At 39.3% G+C, this 15,917-nt stretch overlaps 2 protein-coding genes across 2 annotated transcripts; both read right to left on the bottom strand.

Annotated features, from left to right (window-relative positions):
• Window positions 1-2,501: 2,501 nt before the first annotated feature.
• On the bottom strand, window positions 2,502-4,587 carry LOC139720629 (solute carrier family 35 member G1-like). The gene has a single exon (XM_071631983.1). The coding sequence runs from the start codon at window positions 4,437-4,439 to the stop codon at window positions 3,261-3,263; it is 1,179 nt and encodes a 392-aa protein (XP_071488084.1). The 5' UTR covers window positions 4,440-4,587; the 3' UTR covers window positions 2,502-3,260.
• Window positions 4,588-7,309: 2,722 nt separating this feature from the next.
• Window positions 7,310-8,414, bottom strand: LOC139720630 (solute carrier family 35 member G1-like). The gene has a single exon (XM_071631984.1). The coding sequence runs from the start codon at window positions 8,411-8,413 to the stop codon at window positions 7,721-7,723; it is 693 nt and encodes a 230-aa protein (XP_071488085.1). The 5' UTR covers window position 8,414; the 3' UTR covers window positions 7,310-7,720.
• Window positions 8,415-15,917: the final 7,503 nt, after the last annotated feature.

Below are 15,917 nucleotides of genomic sequence, written 5' to 3' on the forward strand. Positions count from 1 at the left end.
GATCGATAGAGGGCGGGCGTAACAGGCAGAGAAAAGTCAGTTTGATGATGCTCAGCTGCGTCAGGTACACCAACCAGTCCGCAGGAAAACACACACACACACACACACACACACAAAAGCAAGCAAGCAGACAAACAAACAAACCAAAACAACCCCAGGTATACTTTCTTTCATTTTTATATCAATATTGTTACATGTATTCACTGCCATTTAACTCATCGCATTGTCATGATTATGTACATAAATTATGAAGGTTACAATATTGTGATTGAATAATAAAATCTATCTGATTCATCAAATAACGTTGTTAACCCTTTAACCCTCTGGTTTTAATCTTAACTGGCCAAGATGTTTCATCAGCATTCAATAATCCATTAAAACTTGTTTTGTTTTATTGCAAAAATATTTCGTCGCAAAATGATCTAAGCGCCATTTTTAAACATTTCAAAGTAAGTTCATCATCAGATAGATCAGATACAATTAAACCTTTCCAGTAATACCTCACTTAATTGTGACATAACAAGGAATATTCTAGAAATTATGATTAAAGATATCCTGTATTTTCTTGTTATTTACTTTGTTTTTAGCAGCTTTAATCACAAATATCTCAACTTAACAGGAATGGAGGTAGCTCGTTTTGCGATAGAACTCTTCACTTGCAGATTTAATAACTAGCCCATTCGGACCTAGCATTGGCCCTCAATCTACCACAATCATCAAGGTGCACAGAGGTGGAGATTAGGGATTTTAGGTAACCTCTGTTCATAAACAAAAATAGCTTCATTATATCTGTGCCAATTGTCGTAGAAAACACTTTCGTGTATACTTGCTATTAAAGTGAACAAAGCACAGTATGGGTTAAGCAAAAAAAGGTAACAGATACATGACATTGTATTCTCATTTATGACGCTATTTCAACAAACATTGTGGAAGCTCAAGAGCATCATAATAATATTATTTGGTGATGAAGAGGTAACGTGGGGATTTTGAGTGAATAGAAATATATGAAATGAAAAGCACACTGAAGATATTTAGTTCAAACATAAGAATTGACCCTAATCCATTAAGGTAAGTTAAATATAATTAGATTAAGTCTGAGGAATGAAATAAGAAATAGGCGGACCATACACATACCCGTGTCAGTGTGCGTTTAGTATCGAATGTCAGTTGACTACGTAATTATTTACGTCATACGTTCTCACCCAGTTGAAACTTGCACATCCCGAATCGATTGGCTGCTGTTTAAAACTACTTTCGCGAATTCAAACCATTGTGCCCATCAGTTAAAAAGACACGAAATCCGTCCCTTCTGCCAATGCTTAGTCACTTACACATGGACTTAGCTCGAGCAAACAATCTTATATCTAAGTCATAGAATGACTTGCAATTGCTCGATCAGGATATTGGCATCAAGGGGCGTGGTGAAATCGTCATAAAATATTAGTATACAGGTTGCAGGTTGTCTAAACAATAATGAAATGACTCAGATGTAACTTGCATTAATCATAATCCCCATTTGCAACACGTGAAAAATGACGGTAATCACTGATTAAACCATGGACCTACAGATAAAACAAACATATTATCTATCATATTTGCTCAAAATATTGGATAATGGTAATGATCTCTTGCTGTGTTCAAGGGGCTTTACGTTTTGATGCCTTCAGGATAATACCCGGCCTGTTTCAGAAAAAAAGAGAAGACTATGATATTACATATGATTATATATGTTAAAGGATAAAGCGGTCACTATGTTCTTTGGTAAAAGCTTATTACAACTTGTTTTCTTTGTGTTCTTTGTTTTCTTGTATTTCTAATCATTTCAGTTTCTTTGACAACATCACAGAAAGATTAACAGCAATTCTTTTGTTATTCAAAATGTTTGTGAGTGTTCAGAAAATAATGTCACACGATTTGTGTGGTTTGTATAGGAAATACGGAAAGCGACGTACTGGTCAAACATCTCGATATAGGCCTACATAGCGTAATAGCATCCAAGTGCTTATCCAGTGGCGGATCCAGAGGGGGGCGCAACCGGCGCACGCCCCCCCCCCCCTTTATTTTTCGTAAAAAACAAAAGAAATAAAAAGAAAAACAATGAAATGAAACCCGGAAGTGGCACCAGAAATATTAGTCACGCCCCCCCCCCCCCCCTTTACAGAATTCCTGGATCCGCCCCTGTTATCATGGTATAATGTAGCATTCACGTACAAGTCTCACATGTACATCGAGATAATAACCAGCATGCAGATATACGTTGAAAATAAATAATAAAACATGGTGATAATTATTATGATTATATTATAACAATGGAAAACAGACGAACATTTCATTCACAGTCTCACATATCAAGATAAATACCAACATGCAGTTACACGTTGAAAATGAATAGTTAAGTATGATGATATGATTATAACAATAAAACACAAACAAACATTTCATTCATAATATGGGGAATCAGTCCTGAAATGTTGTTGTTGGTATTGTGGTATTTTTATTGGGGGGGGGGGGGCGGTACATAAAGCTAAGTTCGTTTTCACTTGTTAAGCATAACGTTTACTGATTTAGACATTATTTTCGAGGAAGGTTTGATAGAGACCCATGAAATTTGTATTCTGTCTGGAGTTAGTCTGTTAGTACCATATCATGGCTTTTCTTTCTTTCATTCTTTCTTTCTCGAAGTAACTTGAACTGAACTAACGACTGACAATCAGCTTCTTCGGGTGTGGCGCTTTTAATCATTTGTATTCATGAAGCACAGCTTCAGATCCAGTTTTCTGATACATAAGAATTTGGAGGTTACGCTTCGACTGAATGAGTAATAATCTGCATGACAATATGCCACAGTATGACAGTTATGTAATACATATAAAACACACCGTTATATATCAGGGGTGCAGTAAGAACAACGATGACCTGCAATTATTGTCACGAATATTTTATTTTTTTTTTTTTACTATAGTAGACACTGTGCCTATCTAAACATGACTTGCACAGTGCAATTCAGATTGTTTTGGACATCAGCCGTGTTACAAAGGAGGATCACAGCCTCTATAGGTATCACGAACATATTTCAGAAGCACACACACACACACACACACACACACACACAGTCACACACACATTCATTCCAGGCTCTGCAAACATCTTCTACCATCATATAACGATGTCGCAATAATATTCACAGCAAGTGAATTGCATTTTACTTGTATCTGCGGCAGCAGCATGTGTGATAACATACAAACGGTTAAATACAATGTTCAGTCGATATGGCTTCTTTCTTCTTGTGATATTTCTTCTTTGGGATCTTGTTCACCGAGGTCAGATCTGCTCTCACTCCCTTTATCTCTTTCTTTTGTTTCCAGCCACCACTTTCGCAATGTAATCCCAACCAAGCTACCCACAATCAGAAAGGCCCCCATGACGGTAATGTAGTTAGGAACAATTCCGAAAATGGCATACTCCAGGATGAACGTGAAAAAGACGTCGTTTGTTCTAATCAATGATACAGTGGTCGGCCTTTCATTGTTGATGGCAAGCGTTATCGTGACCTGTGTCAAGAACCGAATCGCACCGTTCGCGATCAGTATGATGCGGTCCCTCCCGCAACGTGGTATCACCCACTCGTGGAGAGCTGTGGCGATGCAACCGGCAGCTATGGTCGAAATGAAAGAGTAGATCGTCAGCAGTGTAAGAGGGTGTACTCTGTAGTTGCCGATCTTTTTCAACATGATGAATATCATTCCAGAGAGGCAAGCGCAAATCAAACTCGCAATCGGCCCGAAGATCGAGGAGGAAGTCTCCTCGCCGCCGAAGATGAACGTCGGTTGGATGACGAGAAGGACGCCCGATAGTGTCACGCATGAGAACAAAACATCGAGGACAGTGCACGCTTCGTTGAGGATGATACAGCTGAAGAATCCGGTGAAGACAGGGGAACTGTACATGATGGCTTTGGCGTTCCCCACCGGCATCACTTGGTAGGCATAGTACGATAGCATCACTGCAGCCGACCCGGCGATGGATCGCAATATAATCACCAGGAATGCCTTCCTCGTCATACGGAAAGAAACGTTCTGAAAGGTGCCCGCGGACAGTGAACACAACAATATGATAAATGACGACACACAAGCAACCTCATTGGATCCAACGGATCCCGAAAGAAGTGCTACACACATGCTACCGAAGGACAACATGAGAGTCGAAATCATTGCATAAATGATGCCTTTAAAGTTACCATTCGAACAAGAAGGTCTCGGATCATTTTCCTTTGATGCAGTACTTGATGGAATGTCTTTTTCCGCTGAAGCCGTGGTGTCATCTCTTCTCTTATGTAATCCCTCGACCGAACTAGCAGACGATACTGATGACGTCACCTTGTCATTGACGTTTGTTTCTCTGTCCTCATCAAAAAGGACCTCGCAGCCAAAATTGTCCATTCCAAGGCTTTCATCTCGAACGAACAAATTCGCCGAGGCGACCTCAACAGAAGGAGGTTTAACCAGCTTTTGTCTATCAGACGTAGGGGAAGGTTGCAGCGACGACACACAACAGGTTCCCTGAAGCGAGCTCCGGTCATTGTCTGCGTACTCTAGGGCAGAATCCATGTTCTCTTGGATGGTTTCTTGCTCGATCGGCAACATGTCACTTTCGATGGTTGGTGCTATTCTCGTCCCTGAGGATTATAAGAGAGATTGTGATTTTGGCAGTGATTGATAATCAATCAAAAGAAATAGAAACATAGAAAAAAATGAGAAAATAGAATACATAGTTCTGGTTATCTAGCAATGAATTCATCAACAAACTCTTTGTTTTCCGACACCAAATTGTGAACCTTGTAACTCGGATACTATAATTATCTTTGCTGTAATGTTACTTCATTGATAGTTGTGAGAGCGTGTGTGTGCGACAGGTATCACATGCAAGCTTATACCATACAATGAAATATCAAAGAGTGACGTTTGTATACACTGTTCGATATTACACAGATTATAGCATCTCCTGCATCGTAAACATGAGTGATAGGGTTGGGATCATTTTCTGTATGTTAATTTCAGTTCTTTATGCATTGATAGAGATAATGATTTCGCAACATGTAGAATTTTAATGGAATTTTGTCTGATTCACATCAAATACATAGATATTCTATGCCTGATTCCAATAAAATACTAGTACCCGTGTAAGAAGTACTTAAGCCAGTACACTAACAGTCTGAGCAGGAAAGAGTCAAATACAATATTGTGTATCCGACTCAGGATAATGTATATTCCTATACACGAAAACACGAGGTAGCATGAATTTGAAAGCCAGTATAACCCCCATTTAGGAAACACTGGGTTGGTAGTATGCGAAAAGCTAAATGTAAATTGAAATTTTTCAGTTTACAAGGTTGGTACACATGAAGATTAAACTATTCTATCAAATCTGGTTATTAAACCCTCTTGAAATTTGTAAATTAAAGTCATGGCGGGCATTTTCAAAGTATTATTGTGGCAATAGTGTACAGTGTGACTTCATTTATTTAGTAACATGAATGTCTAAACAAGGCAAGTAAAATACTTATACAAAACGTTGCATTTTTCTTTCCGAGAAAGAACAATTATCTGATTTTCACTGTTACCGGTAAAATGCGAGACGAATTTGTACTTGCCTATACTTGATCTATATGGCGCTTTTTACTGCGTTTACACTGCCCATCGAGTCTAAAATTTTGATCATTAAATTCAAACCAAATCGGCTATCTGCCTCTAACTTGTGCCGTCGTCATCATCCTAACTCGATAAGATGACAGTTTTCAACTGTAATCAATGGGGCTGGGCATTGAAATGGACTTATGATAAGTATGTAAACATGAAACAGTATACTTGACATGCTTGACTACTATAAAAATTATGTACGCTCACATATCATCATGTGAGCGTACATTCTTTACCTCGCTGTCGCGTCATAAATTCCACAAGTTTTGAAACACTATTCAAATGGTCTTTAGATAATTATGTATAAGCCATAGCTGTATAGCCATTATACTCTTTGCGACACAGCTGACATAATGATTCTATACTTTCTATGGATAGGCAGAGAATTATAAGAATAAAGAAACCAAAAATAAACTATAGTAAGCACGATGGTTAAGTATCTTTAGAGTACATAGATACTTCTTACACCGGGACGATCATGCCGTTGTTCAGAACATTTTGTCAACGAAGTTGGATCCCTGTCACATCAAAATGTGCGCTTCTCGCATACAAGGTACGTGCATTGCCATGACAGCCGACATCTAGGTTTACACACTCATTCCCTTCAAACTTAATAATGAAATCATTGTTCCCGTAGGCACGCAGAACTGTCGATTATTGCTCCAAAAATGTACACGCATACATAAGGAATGTGTGAGATAACGCTGTAACAGGGATGCAGATAGGTAAAGAAAAATGCGAAATAATAGCCAAAAAGGTTCGGAGGAATACCATGATCTCAGAACTTACCCGATCGTTGTTGCTAAGTAATTTTTCATAATCGCATATCGATAATTGGCAAATCGGGCCAGAACAGCATTCACGATCTTCAGAGTGGTTCATATGTAGCTTGATGGAAAATACTATTTGTTAAAATCTGCCCAACTGATGTAGGGTGATGAGTTTTTTATTAGGTTGGGCAACTTAAATTGCCCATCAACTGTTGACCAATCAGACTTTACCCAACTTTGCAATTTCCCAACTGTTGGTTATATTTTGAGTTGGGTAATCATTTGCCCAACCAATTTTACCCAATTAGATATTGTTGACAAAATTAATTTTGTGTTGAATTATTTGATGTATGGGTGTTTACCAGAACATTTGTATGTCAAGACATTGTTCATAACTAACCTATCATAATCCTACAGCTAGTCGTGAAGCTTATACCTACAAATACATCTGGGCTTAGACTACATCCTTGACCTAGTTACTACCAGGAATATTTCATTCACGTAATTATATAGGGCCATTTAGTTGTAATGCTTTAAGACATACACATACACGCACAGACTTTTTTACTTGTCCATGAAAATTTACTAACTTAGAAAGGAACGTAACAAAATTACCCAAGTACTGGTAAGAAATACCCAGGCTTAATGTGCAAAATAATGTTGGTAAATCATATAAGACGAATTTCTACTTAAGTATTAGTTGCCCAACAAAAATTACCCAACACGCAAAGGGAATGCGTCACTTACACAGCGGGACAAAAAGTACCCAACTCTCCATTACCAATTCTGTTGGTAAATATTCGCCCAATATTTAAGTAAGGATAATTGCCCAATGTTGGTTTAATCACCTAAAAGCTCAATTGGGCGATAATTGCCCAGAATGCTGATTTTTTTTTTTTACCAATCAACAATTATACCCAACTAAATTTACCCAATATTTTAAGAGTGTACCCACGATGATAAATGAAAGTCGTATGCATACGATCAAGATAATTCTACACGCTTGATCTCAAAACACTCCAAAACAACTCATTAATCCTGGCAAATCGCGTCAGCCGGGTAAGTTTCTTGGTAGATACTTTTGATGTATTGCAAGCGAATTTCAAACGGTGGAAAATGAATTTTGAGCCTTTTTGTGAACTATGTTTTATCTCCAAGCGTGGTGATCCAAGGGTGATGACAGTATCCTCATGGAAATAATCTCAGAACAAAAAACCCTTTTCGTACCCAACAGCATCGCTCATGGAAGAGCTTTCACTCAGCTGCGTCTGAATGATTTTCTCTATTCTCCACTGATTTCCTCTCCAACCACCACTTTCTCAACGTGATTCCAACCAAGCTGCCCACTATAAGCACGGCGCCGATGACGGTGATGTAGTTGGGGACGATTCCGAAGATAGCGAACTCCAGGATGAACGTGAAGAGGACATCATTGGTTCTGATCAGCGCCACGGTGGTAGGCTTCTCGTAATGCACTGCAACGGTGACTGCGAACTGGGAGACAAACGTGACCACGCCATTGGCGACAAGTATGATTCGGTCCCTCCCGCAACGAGGTATCACCCACTCATGAAGGGCCGTCGCGGTACAAGCTGAGGCCAGCATAAATATGAAGGTGTAGATTGTGAGGAGTGTTAGTGGCTGTACTCTGTATTTACCAATCTTTTTCAACAAGATGAATATTATTCCTGCAAGGCATGCCCACAAGAGGCAGGCAATCGGCCCGAAGATCGAGGAGGAAGTGGCCTCCTCCCCGCCAAAGATGAACGACGGTTGGATAACGAGAAGCACACCTGATAGCGTCACACATGAGACCACGACATCGAGAGCCGTGCACGCTTCGTGAAGGATGATGCAGCTGAAGAATGCGGTAAAGACGGGGGAACTATACATGATGGCTTTGGCGTTCCCCACCGGCATCACTTGGTAGGCATAGTACGATAGCATCACTGCAGCCGACCCGGCGATGGATCGCATCATGACTGCGCCGAATGCCTTCCTCGTCATCCTGTAAGACACATTCTGGAAGGTTCCCATTGAGAGAGAGCACAGGAACTGGATGAATGCAGAGACAAATGCGACTTCATTTGATCCCACAGCACCCGAGAGTAGTGCAACGCATATGCTACCTAGCGACAGCATGACGGTGGATAACAAGGCGTAGAGGATGCCCCTCTGGTCACCTATTGAGCATGAGTGTTTCTTATCGTGGTCTACCTTGGAGAATGATGGCGTGGACGAAACGACATCTTCAGCGCCATCGATTTCCTTGCCACCCGATCGGTGTGTCGTGCTCGCGGAAGCTGCAGAGGTACAAGAGTTTTCTCTCTCCTCTGCATCCGATGATTTCTCGTAGCCCCAATTTTCCACTCCCGTCAACACGGCGCAATCGGTCTTTGTAGTTTCATCATCACCCGGTGGCGGGATGAGACACGTTCGGCCAGATGTTGAAGGGCACGACCTCTGAGACGAACGCATTCGCAAGGTCAAACTCTCTCCATGGTGCTTGTCCTCGGGGGAAGTAGTAGTAGCCATATTTGGAAATGCCTCTCGGTCCTCCGGAACCGTGTCCCGAGCGCGTCTTACCGGTCCTGCGGATGACATCGAAAATAGCAGTTTGGCCACTGGTGGGCTTTCTATAGTCACGTCTTCTTCATTAAACCACCATGCCCCCGATCCTCTCTTTATTCCCTTTTATCAACGCGTCGTTTTAACAGAATTTGGACCCTCTGTGTCTTGTCGGCAGCATCGATTCAAATGAAGTTAACAGGGCTTCAACCTCACTGGTCTGTCAAGAGGTAACAAACGATCCTAGTTAAACCTTTCAAGATCGCGTGGACGACGTGCACGACGTCCGCAACTATTGTCATAATTACCGCATCACAATCATTAGTTAATTGAGCAGAAAGTTCTCCATGCTATCTCGTTAACCGTCTGTTTATCAAACTGCAACATCCCAGGAAAGTCCATCCAAATTCTTTGCACGATTAGAAAAATTAAACTCACTCATTAGAATACCCTGCCAGAATATGTAATAAGACTGCTGTTGAACAGAAAAAAGTTTTAAAGATAATGTAAGAACTGTGCAACTCACAACGACAGCCACATTATATACGGAGCATGACTTGCGAAACGCGGGTCACACCGCGTTGTATCATTTAATGCTGAATCACATCGTGATATATAACGACGTGAATCAGCATTATTAAATCAGGATTCTATAGGATCCTTAAGAAAACAAGACCAAAGCATCCAGAGTACCTACCGAGAGTCATGTGGCTACCTGAAATACTTAACTGCTTAAAATTTGGTCTTTGTAACTCCCTGCTGTCACGAATCAGTTCTGCTTGCTGCTGCGGACCAAAAAATTCTGTCAACCCATTTGCAACATGCCAAGGGCGAAAGAGAAGATGTGCACCAACCGAAAATTCGGCGCTAAAGGTGACCTACGACTGATGTCCACAAAACTTCGGTGCAAACAACAATTATCGGCACTTTCTGTTTCTCTCGACAATCACTTGGATAATCTTCGATTCTAGTCAGGGTCAATCAACACGAACAATTAGAAACAAACGGTCAGTTGAGAACACTCTGAATGTGGTAGAAAAAAAAAAAACATGACTTACATCACTATTCTACAAGGGCCAAGGAGTGTTTTAAAATGTGTGTGTGAGTGTGTACTGGGGAGGGGGGGGGGGGTCAAGAACCGTGTTAATGTTCCTCTCTGGGTCCAGGGGCAACGGTTGGCATTGTGTGCACGTGATATTTTTCGTAACAATTTCGAACTCCTCGAAATTCGTACAATAGCAATGCATGAGTTATAAAGCTGCATGTAACGTACAATCTGCCAATAGAAATAGAATAGAACAGACATAACGCATTCCGAGGCGTTTTTGCAAGATTTCTAAAACGGGAAATGTTCAAAATTATTTAACTAAGGATAAGACATGACTACCAAGATGAATTCGTGTTTACTTGTGTATGTCTGCATGAACAGTTCAGGACAAGTGTGGTAATTTATTAGAGGTGAATTGAACAACTTTGAAGATTCCAAACTACCTGACTACACTATTGGATTGAACTGTCCGCATAATTCTATATTTATGATGTTATCTTCAGAATCTTTATTGATTAGATCAATAGACACACGGGGTATACTCCCCTCTTTACATGAGTTGTCACGTGTCTCAGTATTGTAAATTCCTATTTGACCTTAAAACAATAAAACGCTAATGTGTTCTGGATATATGTTCCGCTTCTATAGCTGCAAGTCAGCACCTGGAAACTTCATACTACACATATTATGACAGCATGCAATGTACAACTATGAAAACTATGAAATTTCATAACGTTGACAGAGATGTGCAAAAAATAAGCCAGCCATAGTTGGTGAGTTTTTTATATGATATTCATATGTATACATACATTTCAACATGTTACTTCAATTAAGTCTAAGTTCTTTTTTTTATTTCAATCTTAACACTGTAGCATTATACCACTACGTCCTTAATTTTTCACGAGGTAGAAAAAAAAATGATCTTTCGTATGACTTCTTGTCATTAACTCATTTATATCATAACTATTAGTTAGGTAGAAAAAGAATGACTCAAAAGCCTGTAAATAATATATGTAAAATCATCACTCATTCTTTAATTGGCAAAATATGACAAATGATTAGAGTTCTTTTAGTTTCTAAAGTTGACATTTTTGTTTATTAATATTCTTTCGGATAGTAGTGGAGACTGAAAGAATTTCACATGTTCCATCTAAACCTCCTCCAAGATCGAACTACATGTTTATGACGTGAAAATTAGATTTGCCAATTTACTTGCTGACAAGAGAGATTTTTTTCTGAAAAAAAAAACCCAACATATCCCCGGACTAAGGCTACATAGATAGCTAGATAGATAGATGTCTTCTTGTATTAAAGAGGACTCTGTCTGTGATGAAAATCCAAAACTGACTGTAGGCCACCATGAGAACAGCAAGTAAATCTTGAACAAAGACTAGTGGGTGTAACGAGATTGATTGAGTAAAAAAAAAAAAAAAAAAAAAAAAAAGCCAGCTCATTTTGTTGACAAATCATAAACATAGCTATTTGCGGCCCCTTTCAGTTGGTAAAAAAGCTTCAGCCTTGATATTGTTCCAATGTTTGTACAAAGGGGAGGGTACATAGTTTTCGGCTGTCAGGAACAGAGTCTGTTTTGCTACACAAGCTGGTTCAACCTTGTTACATCGGTTGACAATCAGTGGACTGTGACCCTCCCTGCCCGAAAGAGGAAAGGGCACATGCAAATGACTGGCGTATTTTGCTTTTCTTGTTGATGTTGTCATCCCCCTCCCCTCCCTTCTGCTTTGATGCTGGCATTACAGAACAAAGCTAAAACAGCACACAGTGATATCCTTACAAACCCTGATGGTCCTTTACTCAGTACGGACATAAAGGGGACAAATTATGAAAGTGTGTGTGTGTGTGTGTGTGTGTGGGGGGGTTATCTCCTTCTTTAAACGGAAGGAAGGCTCTCTCTTTATCAATCATCTTTGGACAACAACTAATAGAATGTGAACTGGTGCTTAACTGGACTGGTATATATGATTAAATAATGGAAATGGATTTATTTATTTATTTATTTATTTATTTATTTACTTATTTTTTTGCTTAAAGTTAAACAAACTTTGAAATTGGCAAAGGAGAATATATGTTGTATGAGTTGCACCAAGCGATTTATATATATAAAAAATTAAACATTACAGAAAAGAGGGTATGTCAACAAAAAGAGACGCACTACATACTAACATATTTTATTTGTACATGTATCCATTTCTCACTGCAGTCTATCAAGATGACAACAAAATTGTATCAGAATGCACCTGTTGAGAGGTAGCCGAAAAAAATGTAACACCACAAACTTACCACAAATTTCTATAACAGACTGGGAAGGGGTTGGGACATGCATTGCCACTCCATCTCAACCACCCATTGACCTTAATAGCATTGTACCAGACACGCACTAGCACACGCAGACACGTTTTTCCTTTCCGTCATTATCGTTTATATAACTTGACTATTATTGCTATCTTCTTCCTCCTCGAAGTTCCTTCGGAATCATAAGCTTTGCCCCCTAGAACGGGAACAGTTACTTAGAGGGGATATATCAATATATCGGCATTAGAGATGACCCAGTGGCTTCGGGCCACTCAAAATACTTGTCGGACCATCACTTCTTGAGAAAATCTTATGAGTTTGATGGTCCGAGCGATAATTTTGTCTTCATGTCTGTACATCGATTTATGTGGTTTTTCTAGTCTAGATTAAGGGAGAATATCTCGCGGCCCAGTGCCTGATAACTGCACGCGTTTCAGCTACGTGCTTTCACGTGACTATAACGGTTTATTTCATTCTTGTAGGGTTTTTTTTTCAATGATTTTAATTCGTTTATGTTTTTCTTCATTTTTTTAAAGACTACCACATCGGAAGACCACCAAAAAGTTGACCATGATATGATATGAAAACAAACAAAGGAAAAACTGACCATAAATGAGTGATTCACAAATGGGTTTCCATCGGGATTCGAACCCGAGGTCCCAGATTGCTAGACCCGTGCTCTACCGACTGAGCTATAAGCCATAGTCTGATAGCACAGTGTTCGTCTCATCAATTTTTGACTCTCAATGCTCGTGTGGTCATAAGCTATAGTGTGTGTATGGTGTGTGCATATATATATATATATATATATATATATATATATACATATATATATATATATATATATATATATATATATATATATATACGTGTGGGGTCTCTGTTAGGAGGTGTATGTATGACCACACACAAACGCAATTACAATTGTGATATCGCACATATTATTTTCTTTTCTATTTTTTTGTGTGTGTGGGGGGGGGGGGAGGGATTCAAAATGTGAATTCTTTCACCTCTGATTTGAATGAGTCATCTACGTAGGTATTGACAATTTGAATGTCTTTGAGTGACCATCAGGGATATCGGTATTACCGACCTCATGCACTATATTATCCACCATTCTTCAAATCACTGACGGTAGTAAACTCCCTCGCCAAAACGATCACACCCCCTGTTAATATAGTGTACACACTGAGAATAAATAATCAAAATGCCGTAACCATTAAACAAAAATGATTGGCGGAAACTTATTGCCAAAGGGGATTTCTGCACTTACTGACAAACTTCTGTGTGAAAACGAGTGATCTGTGTTAAGTTATGCATAGGCCTAATAGAGCACTTATTAAATTTTGCTCACCCGTCAGAAAAAAAAAAACACCAAACACATGAAATTACCAGGATAGCTAAAAAACTAGAACAGCATTTGAACAAACGTACACCAGAAGCGAAATGTTTCACGGACTCTCCAAAAGTGAGTACTGCTACTTTTCAGAATGACCCTTTTATATTTTATGTGTGCTCAACAACTCATTACAAAACAAATTATTCTCATTGTCACACAAAAGTTTAATAGTCAATTCTCGGTATCACCAATGCGCAAAAAATAAAATAGATAAATAAAATAAATAAATAAATAAAAATCTGTTCGCGCTGCAGAGCCCTGCGATGTCACAGAGGCACTGTGGGATTTCTCGGTAGTATTGTCGCTTCCGGTTGTCTTGCGAGGTAGTTCCCATGCGATTCAATGCAATTTCCGTCTGTTTTTCTTTCGTTGCTGCTTTTCCTTCTGTTTATTTAGAATTAAACCAAAAGAAACGAGTTTGAAATGTCAAAATTTTACTGGTTTGCGGTCACTAGAGTCATGGTTCACTACTGCAAGGCTTCAATGTGCTGGTCACATGATGGAAAGCGAAAAAATCGTCAACAAAAACACCCCTGGATAATGACGGAACGTGACCTGAGTGCATATATGCAGCCAAAACTCCCCTGACTTATGCCTGACCTACCCCGTAATGCATCCAAAACGCTGCTCGCCGCATGGCACCTTGGTATTAATTGGCGATATCGAGAATTAAAGTATATATATATATCCCTGCAAAATTATCTTGCTCAAAATCGCCTCGCTCAAAAGTTACACTACTTTGGTGAAAGGTTGGGGGGGGGTACTTCTTTATTGTGTGTAGATACTGCTCTGCTGAAGTTTAAAAACAGTAAACAGTGCTGAGACCGTAGATATCGTGATCATTATGTGCTACACATTAATTTTGCTAATGTAGCGTACTGTAGGTCGTATGATCGTACGCGTGTACATTACAAGTATAGTACCGGTAATCAAATAAAAATACCCACCGTTGTTGTACTCATAGTCACGCAGAGAACTTAAGTTTTATGAACTTACCTGGCACAAAAATTGTTGCATTAAATCAATGAACAGTTTCCTTGACTCCAATGTAAAACCTGTTTGACTGAAATTCAAAAGAACATCCGTGCAGTTTGGGTGGCGCATGACCGGAATAAAGACCACTGAGGTCTCGCTCTTCGTAGTTTAGCCTGAAATTAATGTCAGCACAATCATCCAGCGTAATCATGGTCTTTGTTTGTTTTCTTGACAGTCTTGAAGGATGAACTATGTACCTTTGCGATATATTCTACAGCCTATGCCATGATAAACCGTTCAATTAACTCGCCGTCCAATACTTGCTTGACGTAAATGGGGTGATTCATTTTCATTGGGTAGTGGTTACGCTTATACAGTCATGTGGAACCAAAGTTGCATCACCTTTTTGCTGTCGTGTTTCGCTATAGGATTGCTTAGACTCGAGCTGGGTATAGAAAGCTTCGCTGCTCCTTGCGTCATTTCCCTCATTCCCGCACATGGCATATCATCGCATTACAAAACGCAAAACACTTCTTTGACAAGTGGATACTTCTAGTACAACAATGCACCATTTAAAGGAAACAACCCAAATATCCCAATGTGGATTGAGTGAAAGCAGCAATATTAGTAACACATTAGTGAAAGTTAGAGGAAATTCGGACTATCGATTTAAAAGTTATGGATTTATAAAGTTTCGTTGCTGTCACGGCTGGATATTAGGAGACTTTCATACTACAGTTATGACGCCATTATGGACAATAATATAGAGAAAATATAAAGAAAATTCAACATACTTTCACTTTTCTAACCATATAATGAAAGAGCACTTGCTCTTTCAGAAAGCATGGGGAATGATATTACCCTTAACTTGCGACTTGCTGACATATTATGTCAGGAAGTCGATGGAATGTGTGAGAGAAATTTTGTGGAATTTTCCTTGTATGTTCTTTATATTGCTGTCCATACTGACGTCATGAATTGTAGCAGTCTCCTTATCCAGCGATGACGGCATCAAAACCTTAAAAATTCAAAACTTTTGAATCTATTGTCCGATTTTCATCAAACTGTCGCTGACGTGTTCTACTAATTTTGCTGCTTTCAGTCAATCCGCATTTATTCATTTTTTTTAATTTTTTTAATTTTTTTAATTT

The sequence above is a fragment of the Diadema antillarum genome, unplaced genomic scaffold (assembly GCF_040938485.1).
Source record: "Diadema antillarum isolate AM-2024a unplaced genomic scaffold, OU_Dant_1.0 scf00000131, whole genome shotgun sequence".
NCBI classification, from domain to species: domain Eukaryota; kingdom Metazoa; phylum Echinodermata; class Echinoidea; order Diadematoida; family Diadematidae; genus Diadema; species Diadema antillarum.

What these genes read in the sequence shown, in the direction of transcription:
- LOC139720629 (XM_071631983.1), bottom strand. Translation starts at nt 4,439, where the DNA reads ATGGACAATTTTGGCTGCGAGGTCCTTTTTGATGAGGACAGAGAAACA.
- LOC139720630 (XM_071631984.1), bottom strand. Translation starts at nt 8,413, where the DNA reads ATGCTATCGTACTATGCCTACCAAGTGATGCCGGTGGGGAACGCCAAA.